The sequence below is a fragment of the Lates calcarifer genome, linkage group LG3 (genome assembly GCF_001640805.2).
Source record: "Lates calcarifer isolate ASB-BC8 linkage group LG3, TLL_Latcal_v3, whole genome shotgun sequence".
In the NCBI taxonomy this organism is placed as follows: Eukaryota; Metazoa; Chordata; class Actinopteri; family Centropomidae; genus Lates; species Lates calcarifer.
This window is the reverse complement of record NC_066835.1, coordinates 21,428,583-21,440,494: the sequence shown is the minus strand read 5'-3', so window position 1 is coordinate 21,440,494 and position 11,912 is coordinate 21,428,583. Positions and strand designations below refer to the sequence as shown.

Here is an 11,912-nt window from a genome sequence, read left to right as displayed (position 1 = left end):
TCTTTCTCTCTCTCTCTCTCCCCTCCTCCCTTCATATACAAGCTGTTCAACCTCTTTCCTCTCATTTCTCTGAGTTCAGGAGACGCCTGAGGGTGAAATCAGAGTACAGTTAATTTGAGTGGATAAGAGATCACCTCACTTTCTCTGACGCTACATTACATCTTTGGAAGAGGCTTTTTCTCTCGTTGTTTCTCCTTTGTCTTGTCACCAGCTCGACCTTTGGACTGGTCTTCAGCACCATGGACAGCGCCTTGGACAGGCTGGACGCTGCAGGTTTTTTACAGATCTGGCAACATTTCGACGTAGATGGTAAGAACGGTTAATTCCCTAATGTCCGTATATCACTACCATCACCCAGTGACTCCAGAAGGTTCACTTGAATGCGTTGCAAATAAAAAAACCTGCAAGTCATTATAATTAATTTATCTTTTTTTTCATCACATTGGCAGGAATGGGCTTCCATACATTTGCATCTGAGGCTTACCACTGTAGAATAAAAAGCAGCACATATACTGTCTGAACTGCAGGAAAAGCTGTAGCTCTACAGGTGGTATCATGGCTTTGACGTATCTGTCACCACCTCCTCCAACAAGACACTGCACCCCAAAACTGGAGTGAGAATTTAATCTAAGGAGAGTGACTGTAGCTTGAGCATTATTTCCTCCATTCATGCCCTGAACATTCATATCATTCAGAGCAGCCTCAGCACAAGGTTCTGGATGTTTGTGTTTCTCCCCAAAATAAGTTCCCTGTCACAAACATAATCAAGTGTAAAATAGGCCACAACAATAAATTAATTGCAGATGAATGCTGAAATATTTATACTTGCCAGGCAGAAGCAAAGTCAGTAAGTGTTGATTAGATTTAACATCAAAATATCTAAGTTTGACATCTACGTGACTAAAAGTTGTATGTGAATCTAGAGCAGTTCATTTAACACTTCACTGTAGTTTCCTAAATGTGACATTACCTGATTATGTTCTGGGTTGTTGTGTTCAGCTGAGCTGATGAGGTGCCTTGTGTTTTGTAGACAACGGTTACATTGAAGGAAAGCAGCTGGATGCCTTCTTTCGACACATGCTGGGAAAACTTGGGATGAAGGTAAAGAGAGAGAAAATATGAAGCTGCATTTTGAATTTATTCCCTTTCCACTTAGTTGTTGATATGAAACGCAGCCCCTGTAGAGTAAAGAAAAGATGGCAGCAAGCCCCACAGCTCCACTCTGTAATGGTAGGGTCTTAAACTGAGCCGACTGCCACAGTGTTGTTTTTGATAGTACCACCAGGGGGCACTAAAGCCAGAAATGTTCAGCTGGCTTGTTTGCTTTTTCTTCCTGTTATTGTCAGCGTGAGTGTGGTAGTGATATTTAGCAATGTCTCTGGTTAAACATGGAGGGTCTTATAGTAACAACCTGAACCTGTCAGTAGTGAAAACAAGCACTTTAGTGAACATACTCTGATTGGATTGGTCATTGGATTTCACTGCAGCAGCTGTTTGCTGTGGCTGTTTACACCCAAACACATAAGGAAATAAGGCCCAGGTTCAAATATACCAGAGTTATTGTTTAAGCTTTTAATCAACACTGCAGTGATACGGCTGATCACCATCAGTTTAATTTACCATGTATCATACTTTTAATAACTCCCTGCTAACTTGTATATGTATATGAAACTAAGCAATGATGTACTATCACTATATATTTTCAGAGAGAGGAAATAACCAAGGACCAAATCAGAAGACTGAGAGAAAGATTCATGTCTGCTCACGACACTGCAGCTGAGGGACGTCTGCAGATCCAAGAGGTACGATTACCTTCTCTGAACGGTTTGGATTCAGCTTTAGAGAAGACTCGTACATATCAACCGATGTGGTCCTTAGTAAAAACAGATCCTGTCTTTTCAGCTGGCCACCATGTTGCTGCCAGAGGAAGAAAACTTCCTGCTTCTGTTTCGCAGAGAGACTCCGCTGGACAACAGTGTGGAGTTCATGAGGGTGAGGGCAAAAGGTCAACAAATAATGCAGAGCTGAGCTGAGTGAATATAAGAACAAACTGACAGTGGTGGAAGAAGTAGTCAGATCTTTTAACTAAAATACTAGTACAGTAACATAAAAATACTTCATTACAAGTCCTGCGTGAAAAACCTACTACAGTAAAAGTACACTGGCTTTTGTAAGATGTTAGAAGCCAAAAAGGTTGGAAACAGCTGGTTTAATCTTTACATGGATTTCAAAAGCCTGTTATTTTATCAATGGTGTAAAATCTTCATCATATAATTAACTAGTAACTAAAGCTGTCAAATAAATGTAGTGGGGTGGGAAATGACAATCATTCCCTCTGAAATGTAGTGATGTATACGTTTAAAGTGAACTGCAAATTGGTTAGTAGAATGTGTCCAACATTTCTGGGCCTGACAACTACTGGCCAGATTGTCACAAAATTTGAGGAAGATTCTTAAGGTTTTTAGTGACTGTTCTGAAGCAGGACTGAGTTCTCAGTTTTGGGATATTTATTGTGTTTTCAATGATTTTTCTTGTGTTTGCAGATCTGGAGAAACTATGACACAGACAGCAGCGGCTACATCTCAGCCATCGAGCTCAAGGTAACCACAGAGTTTAGACATGTACTGAAAGAGAACCTCACATCACGTCACATCAGATTTCATCCTGTCACTGAGGAGAACAGACACAACAATCACAGGTTATATAATGGTGGGGATCTGGATTTGGGATTTCCTTTGTTGGATGTGTTTACCCATCAGGGCTTCCTTCAGGACCTGTTCCTCCAACACGGGAAGTCCATCACTCCTGAGAAACTGGAGGAGTACACTGACACCATGGTAACAGCAGGGTGGTGGGGAGAGTTGCTTCAGATCTATTTGTCATTGAATAAAACATGAATTGTGGGATTTTTTTCTCCCTGTAGATGAAGATGTTTGACAAAAACAAGGATGGCAGACTGGATTTAAATGACCTGGCCAGGTACTGCTGTTCTGTGTCATGTGACCAGGAGAACCATGAGATTTTTAAAACATTTCTGAATCTCTCCTGATCGCTGGCAATAACTTGGACACGGCGATCAGTTATTCCCTGTTCTTTAATGTATTTGTTTGTATCACAGGTTCAAAAATACCAGAGTTATCCTTTCAGATAACTCCCAGTAAGAACCAGTAATCTGGTCATTTTCTTTAAGCAGATTTCTTGATTTTACTTTCAAATGTGAAACATTTTTAAATTAGTCAAACTCTCCTTTTGCTCTTGTTGTCAACAGAATTTTGGCCCTGAAAGAAAACTTCTTACTGAAGTTCAAGATGGATGTAAGTTTAAGCAAACAATTGCATTTCATTATTTACAGATCTGGTCCCAATTTCTTAAATCTTCCTTTTTTTTAATCACTGAAATAGAGTTTATGTTCACATGTTAACAGCTGTTTGGTGCTTTCAGTGAATATTTAGTGGTCTATTCTCAGTTTGTCATTATCTCTGCTGATGTGTTTGGTGTCAGGCCTGCAGTCAGGAGGACAGAAAGAGAGATTTTGAGAAGATATTTGCTCACTACGATGTTGTAAGTTTTTAAGAATTTTCCTCTTTTAATTTCCTACCAGATAATAATGTGTTTTTCTAACCATGTTATCAATGAAGTCCTTATGTCAAACATATCTGTTTTATCATGTATGATTGTACATATTATGTCAGACTCTTTCTAAGCTTGTTTTTTAACATTACTATATAAAAGTGTGTGTGTGTGTGTGTGTGTGTGTGTAGAGTAAGACAGGTGCGTTGGAGGGTCCTGAGGTTGATGGATTTGTCAAGGATATGATGGAGCTGGTGAAGGTAAAACTTGGGCTAGCATAACTTTTGTGTGAGATATTATGATCAGTTTACTGCTGTTATGTTCATTGTGTCATGTTAAATTGCTGTTACTGATGCAATCCTTTATTAATTTTCACTTCCACTGGTTCAGGGAGTATCATCACTGTGTAACATTCATTAAGCCAGAATGTATTTGTTTGAGAACCCACACATCTGACTTACATTTGAGACAACCCCAACCCTCTCCTCCAGCCCAGCATCAGTGGAACAGACCTGGACAAGTTCAGGAAAGCCCTGATGGGACACTGTGACATCAACGGAGACGGAAAGATCCAGAAGAACGAGCTGGCTCTCTGCCTCGGCCTCAAACTCAGCTAATGGAGACTCACAACATTCACACAAGTGTCTTTGTTCCCTCCACGCCTCCTCCCTCCTCTTTTCTTTCCTCCATCCCTATTGTTCCTCACTTCCTCTTTTCCTTCCTTCTCTCCACTCTTCTTGACCTTTCATGTTCCCATGTGACCTTTCATCCCTTACTGGCTCCCAGTTTGATGTTAAAAAAGACAGTATAAAGCACAGTATCTTCCCACAGTTTTATATATTTTTCTGTATTAAAATTCTAGCAGAAGTGAAGTGCATTAAATATGGATTTATGTCACCATGGTTTTAACATAACTTTGACTTACACAAAGCTAAAAAATATCCAGCTGGTGTCTTATGATGATGGTCTTATTTTAATGACTGTGTGGCATGCTGTTTCTTGGTAATGTTGTGATTAATGAAGCTGTGTTTACATGACATTAATGTGAAATCAGTAAAATAAATGATGCTTAATAAAATGTATTTAATCTTTCCCAGCTATGTCTTTCTTCAACACAATACAGAGGGTAAATTTAATGCTTTTATTTAAACACATCAACCACTGCATGATCAGTTAGTTAGATCACCTGCGATATTGTATTTGCATTTATCTAAATACTGTGTAAGCAAATTCATGAGATCTGAACCACCTGACACTGTGTAAAGACTGTTTTTATGATTTGAAAAACCATCACCAGTAATGTAAAAAATACACACGTTTCAATGGGATCAAATGTGTAAAACAACTTGCATTGTCTTTTAAAGTTACTTGTCTTTGTTGTTTTTAAGGAGGCTTATGTCGCCAACAATCTGATCAGGCAAACTAAAAACTGAATGGGCCTTAGGTGACAGGGTGAAATGTAGCCACTGGTTCAATTAAGTGCAAACACCTGCTCAGGTTGTCAGAGAGGTCTCTCAAACCTGATTCCAATTACTTCATCAGTGTGAGACTTGACTCGTCAGCTTAGGCACCAGTACATAAGAAGTACCACGTGGTTTGCAGCAGTCACGAAGCTGAAAAGAAAGCAGCTCATTTTGTTGTTTGCCTCCAAGTCGCAGAGATTTTGCAGGTTGTTTGGCATCAGCTTTCAAAAATGCCCTCTGGCTTTTGTGTGAGGTAGGATAATTTTTCTTCATTTTGGCAAATACACTGTTGTACTAGCCTGGTTTTCTTTTGTTCATACACCTTCTGTACTTTCCAGGGTGCTCTTGCTCTCATTGTTAGCCTTTGGGCCACATGCAAAGGGTAAGTATTCATTCTACATAAACTACACTTACAGTTCTAGTAGCTTCTCTGCAATACCATTTAAAATGGCTTGTCTTTTTAGCACTGAGCTACAGAAGTGGAGTCTCCAGTGGCATTGAACCTTACTTCCAGGTGGCTGAAGATTTTCCAGGCAACCACAGGCCTGGTCTAACGTTGTCCAGTTATGAGAGCTCTGCACAGCCTAGAGGTTCTCTGGGTAGCTCTGGACCTAGTGCTGGAGGGTACAGTGATTCATACGGAAGGCAAGTAGATGGTTACAGTCCAGAGAGAAGTGTTTCTAGTTACAAGCCTGACCCAATGATCCATAAAAAACCCAGAGAGAACCCACAACAGCCACGTTACCAAAATAATGCAAATATTCCCCAGACCAAAGCTGGCATGTGGGACGTTGCTTTTCCACAGAATGTAAACCGATTTGAGTCAGGTATTGTTTCAAGTCATGGAATTGAAATGCATTCTGGTCGCCAATCTGAGGTCAAGCCCCAGCAACCCAAGCTGCCCGTCTACCTGCCCAAGCCCCAGCAACCCAAGCAGCCCCTGCTGCCCGTCTACCTGCCCAAGCCCCAGCAACCCAAGCAGCCCCTGCTGCCCGTCTACCCGCCCAAGCCCCAGCAACCCAAGCAGCCCCTGCTGCCCGTCTACCCGCCCAAGCCCCAGCAACCCAAGCAGCCCCTGCTGCCCGTCTACCCGCCCAAGCCCCAGCAACCCAAGCAGCCCCAGCAGCCCCTGCTGCCCGTCTACCCACCCCAACAACCCAAGCAGCCCCAGCAACCTAAGCTGCCCGTCTACCCGCCCAAGCCCCAGCAACCCAAGCAGCCCCTGCTGCCCGTCTACCCGCCCAAGCCCCAGCAACCCAAGCAGCCCCTGCTGCCCGTCTACCCACCCAAGCCCCAGCAACCCAAGCAGCCCCTGCTGCCCGTCTACCCGCCCAAGCCCCAGCAACCCAAGCAGCCCCAGCAGCCCCTGCTGCCCGTCTACCCACCCAAGCCCCAGCAACCCAAGCAGCCCCTGCTGCCCGTCTACCCGCCCAAGCAGCCCCAGCAACCTAAACTGCCTGTCTACCCACCCAAGCCCCAGCAACCCAAGCAGCCCCTGCTGCCCGTCTACCCACCCAAGCCCCAGCAACCCAAGCAGCCCCAGCAACCTAAACTGCCTGTCTACCCGCCCAAGCCCCAGCAACCCAAGCAGCCCCTGCTGCCCGTCTACCCGCCCCAGCAACCCAAGCAGCCCCAGCAACCTAAACTGCCTGTCTACCTGCCCAAGCCCCAGCAACCCAAGCAGCCCTTGCTGCCCGTCTACCCGCCCCAGCAACCCAAGCAGCCCCAGCAACCTAAGCTGCCCGTCTACCCACCCAAGCCCCAGCAACCCAAGCAGCCCCTGCTGCCCGTCTACCTGCCCCAGCAACCCAAGCAGCCCCAGCAACCTAAGCTGCCCGTCTACCCACCCAAGCCCCAGCAACCCAAGCAGCCCCTGCTGCCCGTCTACCTGCCCCAGCAACCCAAGCAGCCCCAGCAACCCAAGCAGCCCCTGCTGCCCGTCTACCCGCCCAAGCCCCAGCAACCCAAGCAGCCCCAGCAACCTAAGCTGCCCGTCTACCTGCCCAAGCCCCAGCAACCCAAGCAGCCCCTGCTGCCCGTCTACCCGCCCAAGCCCCAGCAACCCAAGCAGCCCCAGCAACCTAAGCTGCCCGTCTACCCGCCCAAGCCCCAGCAGCCCAAGCAGCCCCAGCAACCTAAACTGCCCGTCTACCCACCCAAGCCCCAGCAGCCCAGCTACCTGGACAGGACCAGTGTAACCCAAAGCAAAGCTGGTATGTGGGACTTTGCGCTTTCCCAGGATGGTGCTGCTTTTGATCCTAATGAGCAGCCCACTGACTCTGCTACACCAAGGAGTTCTAACCGTGGTTATGACTCATGGCCTGCCACGTTCCAGCACCAGTATCTCAGAAGTTTGCACCAATAATCTTGGATATGCTAACTGTAAGTAGACAGAACCACTGCCCACCCCAAAGCTGAAATAAGGGTAAATATGCAAGTGCCTCTTTTGCTAACAGTGTTTTGTGTTCTCAGGTTACTGACCTCCTCCTGGAAGGTGTCCATCTTGGCCTGGCATTAACATTTTGTGAAATTCAATAAAGTACTTGGAATTACACCCTGTGTATGGATTTAATTTTAAACAAAGTTCAGTGTAAATTTTAGTGACATTGCTGGACAGAATATTGTTGCAATGTTTATCTTAAATGTTGAGGCTCCCCTGGTTATTAGGTTTATACTCTTGGTAAAATGACATGCTGGTAACTCACAGTACTTGGTACATAAACTAATCAAACCTCAACTTAAGCTCTTTTCTAAACCTGTTTTTTGCCTTTTGCCTCCAGGTCCTTTAGCTTACACATTTTGGATATTTAATGTGACACTAACATTGTAAGATTAAGTTTGAGCTGTCTGACTTCAGTTCTTGCATTCACTTACAACTTTAAATTGGTTCAATTTGTCTTAAAGATCCAAAGAACAGATCTTTCCACATACCACTTCAAACTTCCACCTCCAAACAGAAAAACCTCACCATTTCATGCTTTCTACCCAGCTGCAGAAATGACACTTGAATTGGGACTAAAACCAACCAGATTCCCAACTGGAACTGAGGCATTTTGCCAAGTGGGTGGTCATGCTCAGAAAAATTACAGAGGACAGGCATCACAAGTCAAAACTGTTAGTCTGCTGAATCTCTGCCATGGGCTGAAATTCACAGCTGAGGGCTACTCACAGCTCAGCAAGCAGCTGCTTGTTGCAGTGAGGATGCTTTCTCAGTGTTTTCTAAGGGCTTTCTACACCATTGCTATACTGTTTAGTGTAAGATCAAGAGTTGGTGGAGCTGCGTACCAACATTGCCAGGGCTAGGGGTTTTGTTCTTCTGGTGAATCCTTGTATAAAGCACAGCATTGTAAAACAGGAAAATGAGCCCAAATAGCTTTCTGGAGTTTAACACCAGAGTGTTTCATTTCCTGTTCTCTTTCAGCCCTTCTTTATTTAATCAGCTATAGCAGGTGGAGAATGGACCGATGATCAAAAGTTCTTTTAAGAAAATTAAAAGAACTTTCTTTCTTTCCATTTCAAAATCTAATGTGATTTGACTGGGCATCAATGTGCATGTAACATAAGAAAATATGACTCCAGAAATGGAGTTCATGATGATATTCATAAAATACCTTTGATCTCAACTTCAGATGCTGTGAATCATTGGCTTCCAGCTTCTTGTCTTCATTTTCCTCCCACTTCTTTCTTTTCGTTCTCCCCTTTTGCCCCTCTCTCCCTGATAGCTGTTATTAGTTACGTCTTCTCTTTTTTGGGGGGGATAATAACACAGAGTGCTGCCTTTTGTGCACTGACTATCAGTGTGTGTGTGTTGTGTGTGTGTGTTGTTGCTCCCTGTCATTAAGCAGTGGGTGTTTGTGGTTAAAATGACACAGCTTTGACTGTTTGAAGCTGTGCCAGCTTCACCATCTGATTCCAGATCTTCCTCCAGCGAGCTGGTCGGCTCCGCTGACTTCAGTCCAGCCCTCAGTGCTCCTCTGTAGGGACAAAAGTCTGCAGGTTTTCCCTCTCAGCTACTGGAAACTCTATCACAGATGGCTGTTCACTGTTGCCTGATTTAAGAGCATCTCACATCCGTCCATCTAGACTGAACAGTCCTCTGTTTGTTGTTTATATATTTTTAATTTGCACCAGAATCCAAATCCTTGGTTTATATTTGAACTTTCCAGCAATGCCACTAGAATAACAAATATTTGAGCAACTAGTGGCTCATTTGTATAAAGCAGAGTCATCTGTGTTAAACAGAGAGAATAGCTTTCATTTATATTAGATAATTATTTTTTACACACATAATGATAAATGCAATCCATTTAATTTAAGGGAGCATTTTCCCTAAGGTGTAACTGGAGGTTCACTGACTAGTTTTTACCACTAGGTGTCATCCAACTCACATGAGTTCCCATGAGTTCAGAAACTGACTGACAGGTAAATCCTGTTAGGACTCACTGGTTCCCTGCCTGTGTGCGAGGACAAATCAGAGAGGGAATGAAGGAATAAGACAGAAGGAAATGCATTTCTTACACTTTAAGTCAAGAAGATTCGTTTTTGTGGAGAAAAAGAAACATGCAAACAGGTTTGAAATGAGTCACAAGCCAATAAAACCAGTGCATTAAAGCTCAGATGTCTCAAAGGTTTGTCTGCAAATGTGCACTGAAAATATGTAGCACAGGACCTGAACATGAGTATCACTGACATGTATGAGAGTGAATACAGCTGAGTTAAATAATCTCCTACTCACTAGGTGGCGATGTAGAGTGTAGTTTTACATTTCCGGATAACCAGATATTTGTTTCTTACAGAGACACACTTTCAGTCAGGTAAAGCCTGGTGAGGTACAGCAGTGGTTAAAGTGAAGTCATCCAGTAAATAGATACGAGCTGATATTTCTTTAAAATCATTTCATTTCTTCGTTTTCATCCAGTGAAGCAGCAGGTAGAGGAAGTCTGAAGATCCTGATCAGCCAGGATGATTCTTTTCTCTGTTCTTTATTTGATTTCTATGACTTGCTTTGTTGATTCCTAATTTTACTTTTATTCCATTTCCCCCTGAAGTTCCATAGTACAGAATGTTAAATTAATGTTTTGACATATAATATTATAAATGTATATTCATTTACTTTTTTATTTTTAAGACTTTTCTTTCTTATTATTTTTGTTTTTTGTTTCATTTTATTTTTCCATCATTTTATTTCCCCCTCGCTCTCCATTAATAAAAAACGCTTCCTCAGCTGAGGGCGGGGCCACGCGGACCATGGCGGACTCTCGTTCACGCCCCTTCAGGCGCGCTCCCGGGCCGTGTCCGCCTCAGTAGCAGCAGGAGCAGCTCGCCGTGTGAAGTTGACCCTCTCCGGTGTTCGTGTCCGCTGTCCTCCGCTCCAACATGCGTCTCCTCCTGCCGACATGGGATGTACCCGCTCTGAGTGGACACTAACCGCCGGCTCCGCCGCTGCTTCTGTCCGTGTTGTGGTCTCTGTCAGCCGGGGAAACCCTGCAGCGCGAGTCTGAGCGTTTTTCTTCTTTCAATCAACACCGAGCCGCGTTTACCTTCCTGTCGCTTCATTTATGGACAACTGAAGCTCCGACTGAGACCGTTTGTAATTTCCGTTCACACAGCCGAAGATGGAGACGGTGCTTGAGAGGGAGTGCAGCGCGCTGGGGGGGCTCTTCCAGACTGTCATAGGAGACATGAAGGTAACACGAAGGAACATTATCATTTCATCTGACTTGTGATTCAAATCAATGTTACACGCATGAAATATTCAAGGCGGCGCAGCTGCAGCGCAGGTTACTCATCATCCTGTTGCACAAAACCAGGACGAGCCTGTCGCTTTATTGGACATTTCCAGGCGTAATCATTAATTTTCTATTTATTCAGGAAGGGTAGGAGAGGGGGAGGGAGGGGGAGACAAGTGGGTGTAGCCTGTTAAACCCAGCTTCATCCTGGTAGCCAGACACAGCCACAGGCTCCTGATACATATTAGGAAATGAGTGGCAGTGATGTGCAGTGCTGTGTCTGAGCTTCACAGGAAAACCAGCAGGCTCTTTAGGAGCGAGGAGGAACCCAGAGAAACCTGCTGCTCTTGGTTTGACTTGTGAGTCTCTAAAATACAACCTGAGATGATTGTGTAGCAACAGAACAGCAACTTCCATGTCCATGAACCATCACAGCAACACTGTGGTTTACAGGAACAGGAATGACAGGAGCTGGAGTGATTTATCGATCAGCAGATAATACACTGCCAACTTCAGTCATTTTCACCAAACATTACCTGGTTTCTTTACCTGGTCTCATATGATCGTAAACTGAATATTGTTAATCGATTGACAGGAAATGGATCAGTCAGTCAGTTTATTGTTAATAATAATATTTCTTAAGTCACTGTAGATAAAATACTCATCAGCTGAACGAGGAAACACCTGAACATCAGATGTCTGGAGACTGTGTCTGTTGTTTCAGACGCTGGCAGGTGTGTGTGTGTGTGTGTGTGTGTGTGAGTGAGGTTTGGCCTCGGCTGTGTTGGGGGAGGGGCAGCGTGTAGACACACACCTGTTTCTGCAGTGACATAATAACAGACAGGTGTTTTCAGGTGCAGTGGCTGATGCTCTGTGAGAGCCTGCCACGCCCCTCTCCTCCTCTTCCTGTCGTCTTTTTCTTTCTTCCTTTCCTGTTATTTCCTCCTGTCCATCTGTCCTCCTCCCTCTGCTCCTTCTCCTCCTCTTCCTCCTCCTTTCTGTCTCTGCTCTTCCCTTTGTCATCTCTTTTTCTCCTTCTCTGGCACCATTTTCTTCTCCTCATTCTTCTTTTTTCTCTTCCCATCTCCTCTCAAACTTCTCCTCCTCTAATTCTGCCTCCTCTTCTTTCCTCTCTTGCTTCTTCTCCCTT

The 11,912-nt window shown here is 44.3% G+C and overlaps 3 protein-coding genes across 4 annotated transcripts in view; all 3 read left to right on the top strand.

Moving 5' to 3' along the window:
- Window positions 1–39: 39 nt before the first annotated feature.
- Window positions 40–4,662, top strand: LOC108887604 (secretagogin). Its single transcript, XM_018683061.2, has 11 exons — window positions 40–309; window positions 1,031–1,101; window positions 1,707–1,802; window positions 1,903–1,992; window positions 2,544–2,600; window positions 2,760–2,837; window positions 2,924–2,979; window positions 3,269–3,314; window positions 3,502–3,561; window positions 3,762–3,830; window positions 4,062–4,662. Exons 1-11 carry the CDS (start codon window positions 240–242, stop codon window positions 4,185–4,187), a joined length of 819 nt encoding a protein of 272 aa, XP_018538577.1. The 5' UTR covers window positions 40–239; the 3' UTR covers window positions 4,188–4,662.
- Window positions 4,663–5,149: 487 nt separating this feature from the next.
- Window positions 5,150–7,587, top strand: LOC108887577 (uncharacterized). Its single transcript, XM_051069250.1, has 4 exons — window positions 5,150–5,286; window positions 5,372–5,415; window positions 5,498–7,415; window positions 7,506–7,587. The coding sequence occupies exons 1-3, from the start codon at window positions 5,264–5,266 to the stop codon at window positions 7,396–7,398; spliced, it is 1,968 nt and encodes a 655-aa protein (XP_050925207.1). The 5' UTR covers window positions 5,150–5,263; the 3' UTR covers window positions 7,399–7,415; window positions 7,506–7,587.
- Window positions 7,588–9,413: 1,826 nt separating this feature from the next.
- Window positions 9,414–11,912, top strand: part of LOC108887575 (MTSS I-BAR domain containing 1) — a 45,654-nt gene continuing 43,155 nt past the window's right edge. The window contains exon 1 of one of the 2 annotated variants that reach the window (XM_018683017.2): window positions 9,414–10,720. In XM_018683017.2, coding sequence (XP_018538533.1) covers window positions 10,649–10,720 — 72 coding nt within the window. In that variant the 5' untranslated portion in view covers window positions 9,414–10,648. The remainder of the gene's footprint in view (window positions 10,721–11,912) is intronic. The other variant, XM_018683018.2, reaches the window with a different exon arrangement.

Coding starts and splice junctions, on each gene's coding strand:
- LOC108887577 (XM_051069250.1), top strand. CDS start 5,264: ATGCCCTCTGGCTTTTGTGTGAG. Junction 5,287..5,371: donor CCCTCTGGCTTTTGTGTGAG/GTAGGATAATTT, acceptor TGTACTTTCCAG/GGTGCTCTTGCTCTCATTGT. Junction 5,416..5,497: donor CTTTGGGCCACATGCAAAGG/GTAAGTATTCAT, acceptor TTGTCTTTTTAG/CACTGAGCTACAGAAGTGGA.
- LOC108887604 (XM_018683061.2), top strand. CDS start 240: ATGGACAGCGCCTTGGACAGGCTGGACGCTGCAGGTTTTTTACAGATC. Junction 310..1,030: donor GCAACATTTCGACGTAGATG/GTAAGAACGGTT, acceptor TGTGTTTTGTAG/ACAACGGTTACATTGAAGGA. Junction 2,838..2,923: donor AGGAGTACACTGACACCATG/GTAACAGCAGGG, acceptor TTCTCCCTGTAG/ATGAAGATGTTTGACAAAAA.